Below are 20,442 nucleotides of genomic sequence, written 5' to 3'. Positions count from 1 at the left end.
CACGATATAAGAACAGGAATAAGAAACAAACTTTTTCATAAAAATACAAAAACATTAGTCTCGTATATAAGGCACGGTCTGGCAAAATCTACGTAATAAAGCATCGGTAGAAGTGCATCTAGGTAGCCCGACGGCAATACTCCCAAGACTACGGCGTTTAACCGTCCGGCCCGCGGGACCGCGCCGGCTTCGGGCGGCCCGCTCGACCGTCGGCGGAGTACTCGACGTCCCGTAGTTTCGGGGCCCGCACCGAGACGCGCGTAGAACGGGCGGTAGACCGACGGGCATTAAAAACCGACTTTTGCATCTCGGGGACCACCCGAGTGCAATTTTATCAAAGCGTCGTTCCACGGCCACAAAGAACGCAAGCGTCGATTCGATCCGGACTCCCATTTACTCGCGAGACGTCGATCCGAGGCGTCGTTTCCCACCTCTCGCTCTCGCGAGCCGAAGGCACAACCGTTCGAGTCGAGACGGGGATCCCTCCGTAAGAATACGCGCACCGACCGAAACTATCTAGAAGTCGTACCGCTCTTAGATCGCCCCGACTCTAAAGCCGGTATCGCTCTTAAAGAATGGCAAAACCGACCGGAAAAACGTGCCATCTCCTAGAATTTAGCATGCCAGAGCCCAGCGTAAACAAATCATTTAGAAGCAATGTTCCTCGACTTCGTATTACGCTCTCTCCACTTCCACAAGCAACGGCATATACAGGTATAGATAGATATTAATCGGCCACACATAAAGAACGATGCAAAGGATGATCGACTGCTTCATTACGTAACACTTTCCTGCATCTAAGTGATAGAAAATTGCAAAACCGCGGCGCAATAAATAATACACAGAAAAATTATGCGAAAATGAAAGGTAAACACTAATTTTAACTCGATTCTCTCTCATTAATAACGAACGAGAGCCATTACTGCGGAATATCGACGAGTGTAGGAATTAACGTTGTGCAAGAGAAGTTAAATTTAAAGAATTAAAGAAGATCTGAGCCAATTTCTTACGTCGTTAGTGATTTTGAGTCTTCCAAATTTGCCCTTCGAAGGTTCTTCTACTTTAATTAAGAAGGGATCGGCAACACTGACGATGACGCTATCGTTGCTCTTTGGCTTCAAAGGGGTGCTCTCTGTGGTACCGTAACACCTCACCGCCTCGTCTTCCTCCGTTTCGAAGGCGTCGTCGATGGTGAATTTAGTCTTTGACATGTTAAATTAAATATCCTCGCCTCCGCATGACCACTTACACCGTTCTCTGTTCCAGCTCCGACCTCGATCAAACTAACACGGAATCTGATGCGCCACCGGGAGGCGTTCCGCACTTTTCCTGGCGTTTCTACATACCGATTTTCTATTGGCCGAAAACGGCCATCTACGTCTCGTCTATCTAATCGGATAACTCGTACGAAAGCCTTTGAAGATTTACAAAGGCGTGTCGTATGACGAAAGCGTCGACGACCAATAGCGATTTCGTTTCGACGACGACGCGTTTGTTATTAGTTTCGGAAAATGCCACGTGGCGTCAAAACACTTCAATTTCGGCGCTAAGACAATTTAGATGCATTAAATTTCATTAAATATTGCTTATTAATTTAAATAAATCTGAATTAATTACTTTATAAATTTTATATAATTATGTTATCATTACAATAAATACACGAACTCGTTACATTCTGCCGGATCGATCGTAATTAAGAAAACCATATCCTCGACCATCTCCACTAAGAATCTCGTAACGACTACTTACGTTATCAAATTTTTCTTTTCCTTTCTGGATTTGTTTATTTTTATCACTTCTGACTTTCTCTCTCGCATCGGGATTAATACGAACGTTATTGCATAATCGCTTCCCCTCCGAAGATCCGGCCGAAGCTTTTTCGCTCGACCGTACGAAATTGCTCGCGAAGAACTGGGGAAATGCCTTCCGGGAGGTCTTTGAGGGCAATCGGTCCCTATCGAGGCATTAGAAACGCGAAGAAAACCCGGAATACTCCACCTGGGCAGTCTGTCCCCACCGGGAGCGAACGCGCGACATTCGGGGAAGGGAACCGCTTGGCACCTGCTGGGCTTACCACTCAGACATTTGCGAAATGTTTTGTTTCGGTTTTTTTCTTTCTATAATACCCGAAGCACGAACGGCGGCCGGATGTCCGAGCGGCTGTGGTAGCTACCACTCTAGGGGAACCGAGATCAAACCCCGACCTTCACCAGGCCGCCCGGTCGAACCCATCACGGGCATATTAAAAAAGGTCCTCTTAGAGCCCACGGGGTGGAAAGAGTTAAATAAGACTTTTTTCGTGACATAAGAATTTCCATCTATTCAAAACTCCGAAAACTTTCGATCCACCAAACAGCGTGGCTCCTTTGCACTCTTGTGGATACGCTATCCTTTTTATAAATTCTATGACTGTTTTTGCACTAAAAGGTCCATCGTAAGTTCGGAATGACCTACAGAAGAAAAATCGGATGGCGGGGACGGAGCCGACGTATCCGGGTCCAACTTTCAAAAATTTTCTGGGGTTTTCAATCCACCCAAATTCGATTCCGGGTTTTCCAGAATGGTAGCTTGGAGCTTTAAATTCCTCCGCCATCTGGTCGGCACCAAAAATTGAATAAATCATTATCTAGTTTTTATTAATGTGTTTCTAGCTCGCATTCATTTCAATGTCATTTCAAAGTATTTTGGGCTTTATTTAGAAGTTCGGAGATTTTTATCACCGGAAACATGCCTCGAGGACTTCGTTCTCGTTGATATCGATTGGCTTACGGTAAAATTGATTTCGTTATACTTCGTTCCGCTTGAAGAATAGGACCCGGATTCACGAAAGTGTCGTTAGTTACAACGTCGTTAAATACAAAGTTACGACATATCGTATATGCATCACAAAACTCTTCGTAAATCGATTTACTGTGTGGCAATACGCCATATTAATGTACATATTAGATATAAGTTTAGTTTTAAGTTTTCTTTCTTCTTTGTTCTTCCTTTTGTTTTCTCGATTTTCTATTGACATTCCTTCCTGGGGGTGGGGTAACTCTTTCCACCAACAACGTTAACAATGGGAAGTGAAGACCCCGAGGCTACTAGAACGACAAGAAGGTTCATTCTTGGGTCGGACTCTCGGCGAAGGTAGACGTGCGAAAGTTACGCTCCCGCTCGTCGTCTGGAAAGACAAAGGGAGACGAAGGTGGCCTACAGAAAGAGAAAGGACCTCGCTAACGTAAAGAAAGAGAGAACGTCCCTTGTACAAAGGAGAATCGTCGAAGTAGTGTTGCCACCTTTACAAAATCGCTGACCCGGACGGCAGGTCAGGTTTGTTCGAACAGAAGTTCCTGACGCATGCGCAACGTCATTTTACAATGCGAAGAATAACGCGCATGCTGGTTCTAAATCAATTACAGTTAGGGACTAGGGACTTGAGTAGGAGTGACATACACGCAAAAAAAAAGGTTGAGAGGCAGGTTGCGCGTCACACGTCAGCATAAACAGAGTAACACGGCGGAATGGCAGATGAGTTTCAGTGAATGTGAGGCCTTTCGTTGTTCAAATGGTATAAATTTATAACAATATTTGCAAGAACTTTGTTTCATCGTAATTTCACAATTTCTACGAAATTCCCGGACAAAATTAATAGTTCACCCGGACAGTGAGCCAATTCCCGGACTGTCCCGGTGAAAACCTGACGAGTGGTAACACTACTTCGAAGAAATCCGAAAAAGATCAGCGAGAAACGATTTAGAGTGGTTCCCACCAGAAGAGCGTCAATACCAAACAGAGAACCCGGGTATTCTTTATAACCTCCTCCAGTGCCGTAACTAGGGTGGTGCCAGCGGTGCCCGGGCACAGGACTCAGACCCTGGGGGGCGTAGAAATGACCTGGACCAAGTTTTATATCATAGTTTTGGGGCGTAGTTACAGAAGTTCGCACCGGGCGCATAAAAGACTAGTTAAAGACCTCCTCTATCATACGAAAACTTCTTGCTATTTTTCCTTTCCTGTTTAGTTTGTAATTTAGTGTAAGTTAGTCGTAAGATTATAAGTCTGTCTTTTCTTAATTGTCGCGAGCGCGTTCTTTTGTTCTGTATTCGCTCGATTCCTCGCTCCAGTTTGGGATATTGTATAACATTAAGAATTAGAATCCGAAAGAATCCTCTATATTGCTAATCACACGAGACAAAAATAATTGTTGTTATTTTTTTTTATATACTGCCTCTCGTGGACTATTGTACACTCGCGTGACTATCAAAACTGTTTACCAGAAAATATCGGTGATCCGATTTCGAGAGTATACCGTTTCGTCCAATAAGAATATAGTCCGAGAGTTTTTAAAATGGCGCGTATTTCACGAAAACGAAAAATCACGGGCAATCAAATTGGTATGCAATAATTGAGGGCCGTTTTAGCGAGAATTTGTACTTTCGTACGTAAATTTTTGGTCTGTTCGCGCACAGAGGGGTAACTTTTGCAATATTTTTCTGGTGGTAGAATCAAATTCAAGCGTTGCTGGTTATGATATAAAAATTCGCTAATTCGAACGATTAATTTTTGAAATAAAAAATTATATAATTAAAAGATATATCTTAAAGCATTATTGTACAAAAATCTCAGACTATTTATATCTGTTAATCTGACCTTACTAAAATGTATCTTGGATATTGTCGCGCATCTTATCAACTTATCTAGAACGGTATAATTTACTCACTTAAAAAAAACAATACTTCGAATAAAAAACAACAGAACTTTTGATTTTATTTTTATCATTTCTCAACTTTAGAATACTTTCATTTATATACAGCAAATCCAACGAAAAAGATTAAGATATCTGGAAGCGAACGTCATTTTCCTATAATACAGGGGATAAACCGAAACAATTCGCGATTAAGTTCCGTACTTACAAATTTAAATTAATTTACAACCTAATTCTATGACACATAAATGTTGCTACGTGAATTTGTTCGCGAACAAATTAGGCATTTTAGATTTTCATTCTTAAATCAACTTTAAAAGTCGAAATTTTACGTTAAAATATGCACAAATGAAAACCTACAGGCCACATTTTCTTTAGTATCCTTTTCTTAAATACAATTCATAAATTGTATCACTCATTTCAAGATTAAATTCTCTAAATTTCCTTCGAAAATTATTTGTAGTTACAGTAGAGAGTCGTTTACCCGAACACCGGTTATCCGAAACGTCTGTTATCCGACCGCTTTCCAGTCGGACTGTGTCGTGCCGAATCGAACTTTTTTGATACTAGATTTTCTTCTAAAGTATAATTTTTATGTTTTTATATTTTTCAATATATTTATTTTGTACAAAATGAAATAATTTTTAACGATACGATAGCCTCGATTATTATTATAAAAATTTTCGTCAGGCTTAAACGACGAAAATTTAACGCGAGCGACACGCGACGGAGAAAAATTTCAACGTCGGACAGGTTAATATATTTTTTCGTACATAATCGGTTATCCGAACAACCCCAGTCCCCAATTGATTCGGATAAACGACTCTCTACTGTAATTAGAACATCGAAAGAGACCCGCCATTTTGAAAGCGGTCCGATAGGAACTGCTTCAAAATGGCGGGTCTCTTTCTATATTGTAATTACGCGCACATAATTTTGAATTGTATCTACAAACGATGTTTCTTATCACTTAATAAGATAAAATATAACGTTTATCTTCTATATATCATTTAATAACTAATACAGTAGAGAGTCGAAAATCGGAATCAATTGGGGACTGGGGTTGTTCGGATTAGTGATTTGTTCCGATTACCGACTATGTACGAAAAAATATATTAACCTGTCCGATGTTAAAATTTTTCTCCGTCGCGTGTCGCTTCGTGTCGAATTTTCGTCGATTTTAAACCTAACGAAGATTTTTATAATAATAATCGAGGTTATCGTATCGTTAAAAATTATTTCTGCATTTTGTACAAACAAAATAAATATATTGAAGAATATAAAAACATGAAAATTATACTTTAGAAGTAAATCTAGTATCAAAAACGTTCGATTCGGCACGACACAGTCCGACTGAAAATCGTTCCGATTACCGGCGATTCCGATTAACGAGTCTGTACTGTAGTTCGAGTGACACAAATCACATATTTTCATTTTAAAAGAACAAAAGTTGCTAAGCTGTCGCCAGTTATTAAGTTTGTATCTCGGTAAAGATTGGAAACACGCGATAAAACTTTCTTTTAAAATATACATAAAATCGCCACAATTTTTAATTTTATAAACTGTATTTGCAAAAACTGAATTAATTTTACGTTCCTTTATAGTTAAGGAATTAAAAAGATGGTAACATTTCATTTTATGTCGAATATTACCGTATTTTACAGCACACAAGACGCACCCGTTTCTGCACAAGACGGTTAGGAAAAGTATTCGATGTATTTCGGCCACGTATTTCGCCCCTTTGGTGTACTCGTTACCATTCGATTTTTCTCGTATTCTGGTTTAAAAAAGGTAAACGTAGAATGCGCTTTTATTTTTCGGGAGTTAAAAAGACGTAATTTACCATTAAAATATTTTACGCGAATACACGCAAAAGCGGCTTAGCTCTTACATTCACGAGTTAGGCTACGTTCAATGTTATCCGAAGGCTGTCCGGGAAATCCATTACCCTACGAGAGATGGCAACTTTGCAGAACGAATTTTTAAAAATTTTTTCGAGAAAAATCGCGTCGTATACGCCTTGGAATACGTTATTTTCGCGTAAAATACTGTAAAAATCGATTTGGCTTAATATTTTGAAAACATTAAGATAACCATCGATAGACATCGCTGTAGATAGCGGGGTAGAGTACTGTATGGTACAGCGATTCTCGACCTTTCTTTCGTCACGGTACACTTTCGATAATTTAAAAATTTGGCGGCACACGCGGTTACTTCGGTAAGTACCGCGGGACGTCGTAAGTGATTTTTAAACGCGGTCGGTTATTTAGGTCGCATCGTCTAAACGCTTTGGTAACACCGGTTACAATTTCCAAAAGCGCCCTAGGAAGGTAGAACCTATCGAACTATTTGTCCGAAGTCGCTTATGTACTAGGCTTACCAGACGTCTCGTTTGACCGGGATTGTCCCGGTTTGACGATGTTGTCTCAGCATCCCGGCCAGTTTGTTATTTTGTCCCGGTTATTTGGTAAAATTTTAAATGCGCCGAATATACGAGAAGTAAAAATAGTGCAACCTCGAGTAAAATGGCGATTCGGCAATTACCCCTCCGTTACACTCGCCGTTGCCGATCTAAATATTTCGTATCTAGATCTAAGTACTTTTAACGTCGTCTAGACGTTTTCCTTCAAAATTTATAGCGCACGGCCTAACGAATTTAGATGTTTTATTTTGTCCTTCGGCTATTTTTCCGCAGAATTTATAATAGCGCGTAGCCTACGAGATCCAGATACTTTTATTTCGTTTTTTTAGATACTTTGTTTCAATTAGAGTTAACGAGACCGAAGCTTACACTAGCCGCGCCACTGCCGCGCGTGTCGTATCTTAGTAAAGTTCAAATTGCCGGTCGGCATTTGCGATTATTTTGTACGGTATATTAAACTCATTTAACCTCTAAAATGCCAAAAGACACCGCGCGTTAACCGATTATCGAAAAAAAGTCTGCGATCGTATCGACGAAGCGAAATACGAACTGCGCTTTTCGGAATTTTCAGTAACTCGCGGTGGACATTCGAACATTAAAAATCACTCGAAATGCGCGAAACGTAAGGCGAGCAATAAGAACTTCCTCGGATATATCGTCGTATTTTAAATGTACCGATTTAAGTGACAAAGAATTTTTAAAAAAGTTCACACTAGTGATAAATATCGATAACTTAATAATATGTTTAGTTCAGTTATTAAAAACTGCTTTCGACTCGTTGATTTTGTTAACAACTACTTTAAATTTGAAGTTAAGACTATTTACAATAACAACCTCCAACGTTAAATTTTGTCAGAGCTTTAAAATTGCTAAGAAAGGTGTACGGCGATTCTACCACGGCCAAGTCGAAACGTCGGAGGTCGTTCTCGAAACTCCACTTTTATTACGTCGACGAACAAAGGTAACTGTCTCCGGAGAAAACAGCGGCGCTGGCGGTTTAATCGCGCGACACGGGCGAAATTAACCCGAACACGTAGAGGCGGTTTGGTAGAATCCGTTTCGTACCCCGTAACTCGAAATACACGCTTTCGTTGCCGTAGATTACCGCAGTCCCCGAACTTTCGGATCGTAGCGCGTAGATCACTACGCGGCAGCCATCTCGGAAGCAAACCCAATCGTCTAATCTCCATTTTACCTATCGTCGATTTCTCTTCCGTTGGTAGAAGCAATAACGCGTATTCTTATAACGCGTATGTTTATACAAAACTAAAGTCTCTCTTATTATTATTCAGATAAAATATATTTTGAAATAATTAGAGTTAAATTTGTAAGAAACGATTTTGTCAAATTGTATCGAAATAATAACGAAAAACAAATATTTGTCTATATATCGAATATATCGAAACTAGCGTTTCGAAGCAAAAATAGCGGGTCGACCGTCGTTATTCGGAGTCCTTTCGGATAAATAATAACGGGCGGACGGCCGAGCGGTCGAGGTGGCAGCCCACCGCTCCGGGGAGCGCGGGATCGAAAAAACCCCACGAATTTTTCGGGTGGCGGCGGTCCGTCCCGATCCGTCGGGCCCCGTCCTTCGCCCCCGGCCGCTCCGTGGCGGATCCGGCCTAACCCGTAACGGGCCGGCTACGAGAGGCCCTCTCGGCGACCGCAGAGCGGAGAGTTAAGAGGAACAAACGACCTTTTCACTTTTTTAAAATTTAGATTCGTTTCCGTCCCGCGGACTCCGAGAGGTTCTTTTTGGCGAGTTTATAAAATAAATTCGGTCGAGCCGCGACGAGACTTCCCGAAGACGAGGAGGGGGACCGATATATCGGGAACTCGGGCAAAACATCGGCCGTTACTCCCGTTTTAGGAGTCGTTCGGCCAATCGGCTTATTCGTCTGGGCGGTCGGAAAAGGTGGCCGGCTATATTCCGAAAGCTTCCGGAAACGAAATCCCAAGGCCGTCGACAATTAACGACGATCTTTTTCCATCTCGACATTTAATTTCGTCGCCGATACGGTTTAAAATACCAACAGATCCGTATTTAGGAAATTTATACCGAATTGGAAATTCGTCTCGGGAATAGATTTTCGAGCAATTATTTCGACGTCGAAATGTAATAGTAATAATAAAATATTTAAAACGATTCATTTTTTATTTCCATAAAAAGATTTCGGTAATTATTCAAATTGCCTCGTTCCGACCGGGCGATTAACTACGTCGACTCCGAAACGCATTAACGTTTCTAGCCGACGCGATACTCGAATTGTATTAATAAATGCACCCGATTTAAATTAATGGGAGTTTTAAGTCTTGGCCCACTCGAATATCGGAATTGGAACATTTCGAACGAATTTAAAATATTTCATTTTGTTATTTCGCTCCGAGCAATTAATTAACGAATAATTTTGTCGATTCGTACCGTCGGCGACGTTTATCGAAGGAACGACGTCCACCGACGAAACTACCGCTCGAATAAAAAGCCCTCTAAACCCGTCCCGCCGTCGAGCGAGTCTAGAAAGTGGGTCGGATAACTCGTTTCTAATCGTCGTCTACGTCGTGGCCGGCGAGAAACGCCGTCTCCGCCATCTAATTTTTCCCGACCGCGGTGGACTTTTTTCGTTCGCCACCTAAATAGGGGTCGGTTTCCCGCGGAAGGCGCTGCCGGGAGGCGTTTCCCCCGGGCGGATCGCCCGCCGGTGGCGTTGCCGCGAAAAATAAATAAAATCTAAACGTCCGACGAAAGCTCGAGTCGTAACCCGCCGGAGAAAGAATGGCCTTAGCCGTATATCCCGCCCCGATTAAGAATGAAATTTTGTCGAAATCCGTAAGAAATCTTTATTATTAGCGGCGGTCGCTTCTTTCGGTTAAAAACAATTTCGTACCGATTAGGGAAAACTTTGCCGAGTGGGAAGTTCTTCGACAAATACGCTCTCCCGTGCCCCGACCAGCGCTCTTATTAAATATTTCCGTAATAAAACCAATCGTTTCGAAGACATTTTATATAACTCGAATCGGAAACGTTCTTATTAGACGGGGAAAAGTACGTTTGGTTATACGCGCGCTATTTTACCGGTACGAATCCGTCTTTTCGACGGGAAGAGGAACGAAGCGCGATACGTAAGACGAATTCGTAAAGCGAAAACGACGAAAAATGCCGGGCGGAGATAATATAGAACGCGAAAAATTCGGTAAATTTTCCGAGGTCTAATCCCTTACGACCGAATTTATATTCGACTTAGATTCCGGCACGCGAGCCTATTTTCACCGCCTACACCGACACTCGGAGTTACGAAAATCCCGCTCTTCTAGGATACGTTACTATATCGCGCGCACTACGTACCGTACGGTACAACACTAATTAGTATACCGTTTGTACGCGGCGAGGGTGGTACGCTTCGATAGCGGCTTCTTTACCATATCGTTACGAGACGGCGGCCGTCGATGGTAGCCGGGGAAATCTCGCTCGCATCCGCGCATCCGTCACTCGCTCGCCACTTTCTCGCGTTTTAAAAATGTAGATTGCCCGTCCACTCCCGGTTCGCAAACATCGTTTACGTACGGGGACGAGGACGTCTTTCGTCACTAGGTAGGGTGGAAGGAGACGACGTCGTCTCGCGCCGTGACGAATGGTCGTAACAGCTGTCGCTTTCTTAATTTATGTGTAGCGGACAGACGGGCGAGAACGACTCGTTCGACTAGAAACAATACCGGAGCATCCTTAGTTTATCTTAGTTTCCGACAGTTTCGACCTTTTTATTCGTACGCTTCGTCTACGATAAAATAATTCGTACCGGAAAAAGATGCGTCGGCGATTTATTTATCGACCGTTGCTATTTTTAGTCTAGTTACCGAATACATTTAAATTTAAGGCCATCCGGAAGCTTTCTTTTATAATTTCGGATCCGATTTTCTTACTTAGACGAGTGACGAGTGTGGTAATTCGTACGGCCGTTAGTTGGCGTCGAAAATATCCCGTTTAATTATCGTAAATGCACACCCGAGTTTCTTAATAAATCTACATAAAACTATCGATCGAAAAGATTTTTTAACGCGTTCGTCGCCAGTCTAGTCGAACCCCGAGGAAGACGGAAACGACGCGTGGCCCGACCGGACCGGCCAAACGTATCCGGATCGAGCATTGGCAAAAATTTTTAAGGATCCCCGGAGCCCGAGTTCGATATTCTTATTTTCTCGGCTTTCCGGCAGTTATTCGCGTCAAACGTAACTTTTCTCGGCTTTCCGGCAGTTATTCGCGTCAAAGCGCATTTGCGTTCGGATGGTAAGAAACAGAATTCGACGTAACCGAGCCAGATTATAAGTGAGAATTACGGCGAATACGCGTCTAAAATCCTCGGAGCCGTGTCATTCTGGACATTTACACGAAAAGAATTAAGGTAGCGTAGAATTAAAAAGTAATTCCCAGCAATAATTTAAGGAGATTAACGGGGATTATCGGCGGAAAGCTAAAAAAAGGAGACGAAAATGATAGGTCGAAAGAGAAAGTTTAAAAATCGGGAACGAAGCCAGTCGCGAATTTTTTAAATTTCGTAAGCGGAGAAAACGCGGCAGACAAGTTACGGAATGTACGAAAACGGTTTTAGCAATAGTCGGAACGGGGAGTGCGATAACTAAACGAAGCCACTTTGTACAAGAACGAACTAGCGGGAAATGTCAAATACGAATAACAAAATTTAGGAAACCGAATAGAAACTACAAAATTAACACTAACAATATTAGAAAATACGAGACATTTTATAAGAATGATCTCTCACTTTCCAGAACACTAGCGATAGAACTAGAGCGAGAGAGAGAGGAAATGTCCGGACGTCCGGCAGATAGCTTTCCCGCTCGGAAAAGAACAAAATGTTTTATTTATAGTTAGTTATACCGGGAACGAATGGCCGATTTCTTCGGAGAACTTTTAACGAAACAAACCGAACCGAGACGATATCGAGAGAAAAATACAGAACGGTAATTAGAAATTCCGTACAGAAAATATCCAGTATTCGGGACGGTGGTTTATTTAAGATTAGGAGTTAGCTAGAATCCGCGTGTTTTAAATCTTAGTATCGGATGACTTATCGACGGTAATAGTTAAAAAGAATTAATGTATGTTATTTACAAACGACGAATTGATTAGTGAGAATAAATGAAAATTACGAGAGTTTTGGCTCTGGCAATTTTCGAGTTAGGTATACGAAATTTCGGTTAGTCGCTAGGAAAGCTATATATAAGAAATAGGAATATAAAGGAGGAAGTAACTAATAGCCGGCTAAATCGGAAGGATAGAATAATAAAATCTGACTCCTAAGTAGGACGAGGGTTAATGCGATTTTAAGACTAATGTAACGGAAGTAAATAGAATAATCGATCGATTCGAAATAATAAAAATAGTGCCGTCGGTATAAAACTATTAGCAAACCGACGATATCCTTATTAAATAATTGGTAAAATAATTTTATGCGTAATCTATAACGGAATCCATATCTTTACGGATTAACGAGGAGATTAAATATAAACGATAATCGTAGAATATATCGGAGTCGCGCCCGTATTCGATCGGACGGAATTTATCGGATCGTTCGTAATACGCGTAATCGAGTCCGGTCGTACGGCTTATAACGCCCTAATCCTACGCGAAATATTACGAAGAGTACCGCGTACTAGACGCTATTTTTTTCTCTTTCGACTAGCCTCTTTCTATCGACGCCGAGGGCTTTTCTTATCGTCTCCGTCGCGTATTGTGTCGGACGAGTTCTTACGTATCCGGGGCCGACGACCGACGAAAATTTTTAATAACCCGACTCGGACTCGAACTCGAGTTCTTTGGAACGGAGTATATACGTATATCTTAGCCGCTTTGAGCGAAATTATGCGATATACAACGGGATTCGCTCGTGTACGGTACATTACGAATATTCTAAACACTTTATAGGTTTAGCCACGACTCGGGTAAAGAAACTGTAACGAAGCTCGGACGAGAAGAGCGAAACAGACTCGAACTCGGCCATCCCTGGCTTATATATCGTCGCCCGGTCGTCCGACGACGTCCGCAATTAAAACGTAATTGTTTTATAGATCGAACGTGGATATTAACTAGCATTAAGCGATGTATAAAAACAACGATATAAAATTCTATAACTATAAACGGTTAGAACGATGGAAAAATTTGTACGCGCTTAGAGGTCTGTAAATTAAAAAGTATAAATATCCGGGGCGCGTCGAAAGAAAGAACTCTCCACACGAATCGTGTTACAAAAAATGTAAAATTTTATGAATATTTCAAACAGAATACACAGAGAACAAAGAAAGTTTCTTCGTAATTACACGAGACTATTTTAAAACAAACAATCCATGCATTAAATTTTTTTGTTTTTAACTTAACACAAAACACGCTAAAATGTCTATATTAAAAAAATACATCTTAAATTTTATTTTTATATACCGAAGGAAAGGTTAATCTTCTCTCGAACTCTTCACCTTTCTTTTCGTACACTAAAAATAAAAAAAATATTCTTGTCAGTAACTTTACTGCAACTAATCGACTAAAATTAATGTTTTGATAAAAGAACTGTCGTAGATTTAGTATTACGGAACATTTGTTTTTGAATATTTAAATATCCGAGTATCTTATACTTTGATTATTAAATTTTTGTTTAGTACAAAACTAGCAATATTTGCCCCATATAACCGTTCGCTTTTATAACCACTTAAAACGAGTTTTTGGACAAACCAATCGATATGTTACGTCCTTCGAATCTGACGTTCACCCGAGTTCGAGAATTACCCGGGAAACTATTTTATTCTCAGATATTTTATTTAAATGCATTTTGGATCGGCATTCTCACCGATCCCTCTTCGGTCCGTAAGCAATAAAATTGTTATCGCTTATAGACCGAAGAGGGACCGACGAAGGTAATCGTTTCGCATCGCGTTCGGGGACAAACTACATTTGTTTGTGTAGCATCCGTACCGTTAGGACCTTTCTGGGTCTAGAAAGACGGGACGTTACGGAATTTTTATACTAACGGAAGATGCGACTACCGAAAACGTCGCTACGATAAATTTTGTCCGCCGTTAAAAAGCGCTCTCGTTTTTGTGATGTCGCGGACGATGCAATCTTTGCAGTTTCTTGCGGGTCTGCGGCAAAATAATACTTTAATTTACGAAGTAAATACTTTTTATAAGATTTTACAGGTAATGCAATTTCGATGGTTGTTGCTGCGTGTAGGTCAAATACTTTCGCTTTTACGAAAGCAAAATTATCAAATTTGAATACGCTCGTAACTTTTGTTTCCATCGAATTTAATGGATCGCATTCTTACCGACATTTTACTACTTATTATTACGATACATCGAAAATCCGTGTATCCTACTTTCGAGTTATTAAAATTCTGATTAAGCGAACAAATTATATAGAAAACATAAAATTTTAAATAAAGAAAATGTTTTTTTAAATATCTGGTGTTTTTTATAGTCGTATATCTATTATTTAAAATTTTATACGTATAAAAATATCTGGGATTGACTATTTTCGAGTTAGACTAGTGTTTGTGACACACACTACATTTTATAATAAATGTTTTTTCCGTTTAATAATTATTTTCACACAATATTAGTAGAAAACAAGTTTCGTAAGAATTTGCTTAATTTCACTCAATAAAGTCAACTGGGCACTAAGAATTTTAGCAGTTCTTTGTTCTACCAACAGAAATTTAACTTAAAATTCATGCAATGCGCGGCATCGAATGATCAAAGTTTTTTCCGTCAAATATCACTAACGCACTAATATTTTTATCGAGTAATTCGAAATGATTAATGACTACTTCGACTGTTCTAACCACCTTTCGTATACGTTCGCATTCCAATTGTGGAAATATTTAAGTAGTTCATTTTATTATTTTAACACAAACGCTTTTATGATGCTAATGACAATCGCCCCATTGCATAAATGTAATTAATTGTAGGTGTTTTATTTCGCGCGGCACAGACAGTATATACGTTACACACAAGCTATATAATGTATATAAACTAGAAATTCTCACAAACTTTATTCGGAAAATTTCTAAATGCGAGTTGCGATCGACGGTGAGGTGCCTCGACAAACGTCGTAACCGTCTAGAAATACTTTGGAGCTCGTTACGGCATTTTTTGTTAAAAATATATTTCTTTTTCGCGAGATTGCTAATCGGAGACCCTACTTGGGACTTATGAAATAGGATTACGATTTGTCAAATTTTAATGGAGTTTATTGTCGAGGCAAGTGCACCGTACTCGCTGTATAAATTAGCTCGTGGCATTGCACTTACCAAAAGGTAAAAACAAAATAAATAAATCATAATACAGTAGAGCGTCGATAAGTGGAACGTCGGTAAGTGGAATGGCCGGAAAGTGGAACGATTTTCAGTCGGATTGTGTCGTGCCGAATCGAATGTTTTTGATACTAAATTTACTTCTAAAGTATAATTTTCATGTTTTTTATATTCTTCGATATATTTATTTTGTTTGTACAAAATGCAGAAATAATTTTTAACGATACGATAGCCTCGATGATTATTATAAAAATTTTCGTTAGGCTTAAAATCGACGAAAATTCAACACGAAGCGACACGCAACGGAGAAAAATTTGAACATCGGACAGGTTAATGTATTTTTTCGTACAAAGTCGGAAACTGGAACAAATCATTAACTGGAAGGACCCCAGTCCCCAATTGGTTCCACTTATCAACGCTCTACTGTACGTTCAAAGTAAAAATGTGAGAAGACGCTATATTATAATTTGTGAAATTTCATAAATTACGTCAAATTTTACGTGGAAAATAACTATGGGATAATATAGTATGGTTAAAATTTCAATACTTTGTTTTTACTGTTTCCGTCGTCTGGCGATAATGGTTGCAATTGGTGTGGTCTCCTGGTGGGCTCTTCGAATACTCTTTCGTCTCTAATAAATGCAGTTAATACATTCGTTAAAAAAGTTGCAAATACCATTCAAATATTAAATTAATTTATTTAACACAAAAATAAACTAATTATTCTACTGAGTTATTAATTTACTAGCAGATAAGCCCGGCGTTGCTTGGGCAAAAAGTAACGATAGCGAAGATTAAGATTATTACATTATAGCCAATCTTACCTGTTTTCGCAGAATGCAAGAATTATGTCCCCGTTTCTCCCCCTGTCTAACTCCTCTCCTTCCTTCTTCCCCTCCCCTTTCCCTTACCCTCTTTTCTGTCCAGTATGTCCCCCCATTTCCAGACTAATAAGAGAATTTTAGATGGGTCTAAAAATATGTTCAATTTTCCGCAAAAACGTAAAAAACCGCATCTGTGCCTGTAGATCTTAGGTGTTGCTTTCTCTGAACACTTCCATTGTTAAGGAATACATTTCTTTCGTCCCCATGTGGTACCCTACTAAAATGCAGTTAAAAATTAAAAACTGTATCTAAAATAATACAGTAGAAGTTGAGTTCTTTAGGATAAGCTTTAAACATTCCCCTCTCCCTGCGAGGGGGGATTTTGAAAAATCCCTTCTTAGTGTATGTTCTCGTGACATACCCTAACCGTGTACCAAATTTCAACTCCTAACCGTTTGGGCTATGCGACTATTATCATCATCGACCCATCTCGATTATATTATAAAATTTTTCTTCTTTTTCTGCCATTTTCTTGCGTTTGTTCTTGATTAATTTAGAGAGTAGTGATCGTTCAATTCTTGGTAATAAGGAGTGAACTTCAAACGGAAAGGAGTCGTACTTTAGCGCAATACATTTGGGAATGAGACCTTTTTTTGCAAATTTTTAAAAGGAACCGTAGTTGTGCTTTTAGTTTTAGCCATGTGACTCTCGTATTCAGTAGAAGGAAGAAGTGTTTTTTTTTATGGTTTTTCCATAGTAAAACTGGTTATCACTTCACGCCGACTTTATAATTATCATAAACTACACTCGTGTGTTGTGGCATTACCACGTTGAATTGTTAAAATATAAAGATGTTCACGAGCACTTTCGGTAACTTACGGTTACCATCTTCGAGTGAAATTGAATACTATCCGAGTTATAACACTTCTTGAAAAATGGTGCGGCTAAATGGAACACCAAATTCAAAAAATAATACGTTTCCACTTCACGCCAACATTTAATGTAATTATAACACTTACGTGTTGTGATGTTACGGGAGAAGAGTCTTGGAGAATGAACTCGTCCGCTAGCACTTTCAGTAGTGTAAAACTACCGTCTTCGGGCGGTCTATCGAATACAATATTTTAAGCTTTTCGAACGGTATTCCGACAGTTTCGCCAACATTTCGGAAAGTGCTAGCGGACGAGTTCATTCTCCAAGACTCTGCGCTCCCGTAACGCCACAATACGTAAGTGTTATAATTAAATTCAAAAAATTCGTACAGTTCGAAAAAGTTTTGAATTGGAACGGAATGTTGTATGCATGCGCTAGCAATGGTTGCTATGTGACCATGCAGATCTAGAAATCTAAATTATAGTGTTTAAATAGAGTAGAATATAGAACAGCGAGTATTTAATGCCCCTCTGACCATCCAATACCCGACCTTATACTTACGTTATGCTGATGACATATTAATAGCGTGGGAGGATTCCACTGAAAATTTAAAGCAATTTGTAAAAATGTTAGCTTCTGTTTATCCATCCATCAACTTTACACTAGAAGAGTCCAACGCCACAATGTCATTCCTTGATTTAGAGATACACAAATCTCCTACTCTCCAATTTTTGGTGTATCACAAAAACAATACCATACCACAAATTATTCCTGCTACTGCATTTCAACCAAAACACTATCTCAACTCAGCTATCACTTCCCTTATGAGAAGAGCATTCCTTCTTCCTTCTAGCAAGGTACTTGTGGAACAGGAAATGCAACTTATCAACAAAGAATTGATATTAGCGGGCTACTCCCAATCAAAATTTTATTATCTTCGTAATCGCATCAAAAACAAATTATATCCACAATCTTTCCTTGCCAACGAAGAGGACCTAAGGATAGCACACCCCACTAACATTTTTGGGTCCCTTATCACTGAAAATTGTACGCCTTTTTAGACGAAATGGCTACATTCTACCACTATCCACACGGCCAACATTGAGAAGATTGCTAACTAACGACAGAGATGCCATCGATCTTAAAGAAAAATTGGGAGTTTATCTTATACTATTAAATCATAATGGATCAGGACAAGGTACGTGTTATATAAGAGCTACAGCTAGAACGCTAACATTGTGCATCACAGAGCATCAGGACGACATCCGTAATAATCATCATCAACGGAATTAGCTAGGAAAGTCCTAGATCAAGGTTATCGACCGCGATGGGACTGAACGAAATTATTGAAAGGATGCAATAATCAAAAACAACTCTTTATTTGGGAAAACCTGTATATTTCGACGCTAACACCATGTAATACCACAACTCTAGAAATTTCTAAAACATGGACTACTTTATTTAAACGCTATATTTTAGATTTCTAGATCTGCATGGTCGCATAGCTACCATTGTTAGCGCATGCATACAACATTCCGTTCCAATTCAAAACTTTTTTGAACTGTACGAATTTTTTGAATTTGGGGTTCCATTTAGCCACACCGTTTTTCAAGAAGTGTTATAACTTGGATAGTATTCAATTTCACCCGAAGATGGTAACCGTAAGTTATCGAAAGTGCTCGTGAACATCTTTATATTTTAACAATTCAACGTGGCAATGCCACAACACGTGAGTGTGGTTTGTGATAATTATAAAGTCGGCGTGAAGTGATAACCAGTTTTACTATGGAAAAACCATAAAAAACACTTCTTCCTTCTACTGAATACGAGAGTTACATGGCTAAAACTAAAAGCACAACTATGGTTCCTTTTAAAAATTTGCAAAAAAGGTCTCATTCCCAAATGTATTGCGCTAAAGTACGACTCCTTTCCGTTTGAAGTTCACTCCTTATTACCAAGAATTGAACGATCACTACTCTCTAAATTATAAGATTTATTTAGTAATATACATTAATTGTTTTTAAGAATTCCATACAAAATTATGCTTTAAATATAAACCAGGGATCAGTAGAATATGGTTCCTGAGCTGCAAGAGATTCTTTAAGAATATTTCTGCATTGTTCCAATATCATTTCCTTCATTGAAAAAAATTCACTGAACAATATAAAACATCAACTATTAAATATAAACTCATTGCCATAAAAATTGGCACACCAAGAAGTTGTTGTTGTATTGTTGCAAAACTTAGCATTCGGGTAAGTCTCGAGCAGATACGGTGTTAGATATTAAATGATTAGAGTTACAGTGCGTAATGCCAGCAGAGGGCATTAAAGTGTATTCACCACAGCTTATAAAAAAAGCACACAAAGGCATTCTGTCTGTAGCTTACCTGTTGCAGAGGGATGCTGTACCACTAGAGATTGCACTTATGTGGCAATCAAAGACCGTATGAACAAGAGGGTCACCGAGTTTGAGAGGGAAAGGATCATTAGGTTGCAAGAAGCTGGATGGTCGACTGGCCTAATAGTCTGCCACCCAGGCAGTTCTGACAACACTGTGAGCAGGTGTTGGGATCAGTGGATGAGAGAGAGCTTACATGGTGTTTGGGCTTGGGATGCCCTTGGGCAGCCAATTGTGTCATCATCCACCATCCAGAAACGAATGGCACCGTCATTATGGGTCCCTGTGTCTAGTGCCGTAACTAGCCTTTTATGCGCCCGGTGCGAGCATCTGTAACTACACCCCAAAACTTGGTCCGGGTCATTTCTGTGCCCCCCAGGGTCTACACTCTGTGCCTGGGCACTGCCCTAGTTATGGCACTGCCTGTGTCTGTCCATACCATTTGAGGCACCTGGGTGAGGAACATTTGGTATTGTGGCAACCATTGTACTGTATGTCTGCAATTGACACCATCCACCATCGCCTCCATTTGAAGTGATGTTGCTCTCGATGGGTGTGGACTGCAGTGAAATGGAACTGGGTCATCTACAGTAAACAGAAACCAGATTTGGTTTGGACACTGACGACGGCCATGTCTGGAAGCCCAGTGGTGAATGCCTCAATCCTGTGGTTTGAAGTGGCACACCGGCTGTGGGGCCAGTGTGCCACTTCAAACCATATATGTGATAGTCTGGGGTACTATCACATATGACAGTTGGCCACCTCTGGCAATGATGCAAGGAACCATGTTAGCCCAGCAGTATGTTACTGACATCCTGCAGACACATGTGTTACTTCTCATTGCAGGGCTCCCAAGAGCCATTTTCCAACAGGGCAATGCTCAACCACACATGGCAAGGGTGTCATGGGATTGCCTCT

General features: G+C 40.0%; 2 protein-coding genes across 4 annotated transcripts in view; both read right to left on the bottom strand.

The window, feature by feature from the left end:
- LOC136968923 (transmembrane protein 134) overlaps positions 1-1,382 on the bottom strand; it is a 28,928-nt gene extending 27,546 nt beyond the window's left edge. The window contains exon 1 of the mRNA XM_067262992.1: positions 1,011-1,382. Within this exon, the coding sequence (XP_067119093.1) occupies positions 1,011-1,211 (201 nt within the window). The 5' untranslated portion in view covers positions 1,212-1,382. The remainder of the gene's footprint in view (positions 1-1,010) is intronic.
- An 11,980-nt stretch (positions 1,383-13,362) lies between these two features.
- Positions 13,363-20,442, bottom strand: part of LOC136968936 (TRAF-type zinc finger domain-containing protein 1-like) — a 57,801-nt gene continuing 50,721 nt past the window's right edge. For 2 of the 3 annotated variants that reach the window (XM_067263004.1, XM_067263006.1), the window contains 2 exons: positions 15,975-16,059; positions 13,363-13,610 (listed from right to left, as the gene is read on the bottom strand). In XM_067263004.1, coding sequence (XP_067119105.1) covers positions 13,572-13,610; positions 15,975-16,059 — 124 coding nt within the window. In that variant the 3' untranslated portion in view covers positions 13,363-13,571. The remainder of the gene's footprint in view (positions 13,611-15,974; positions 16,060-20,442) is intronic. The other variant, XM_067263005.1, reaches the window with a different exon arrangement.

This window comes from Centruroides vittatus, unplaced genomic scaffold, assembly GCF_030686945.1.
Source record: "Centruroides vittatus isolate TY-2023 unplaced genomic scaffold, ASM3068694v2 contig_166, whole genome shotgun sequence".
Taxonomy (NCBI): domain Eukaryota; kingdom Metazoa; phylum Arthropoda; class Arachnida; order Scorpiones; family Buthidae; genus Centruroides; species Centruroides vittatus.
The sequence above is the reverse complement of the archived record's forward strand: the minus strand, read 5'-3'. Positions and strand labels throughout refer to the sequence as shown.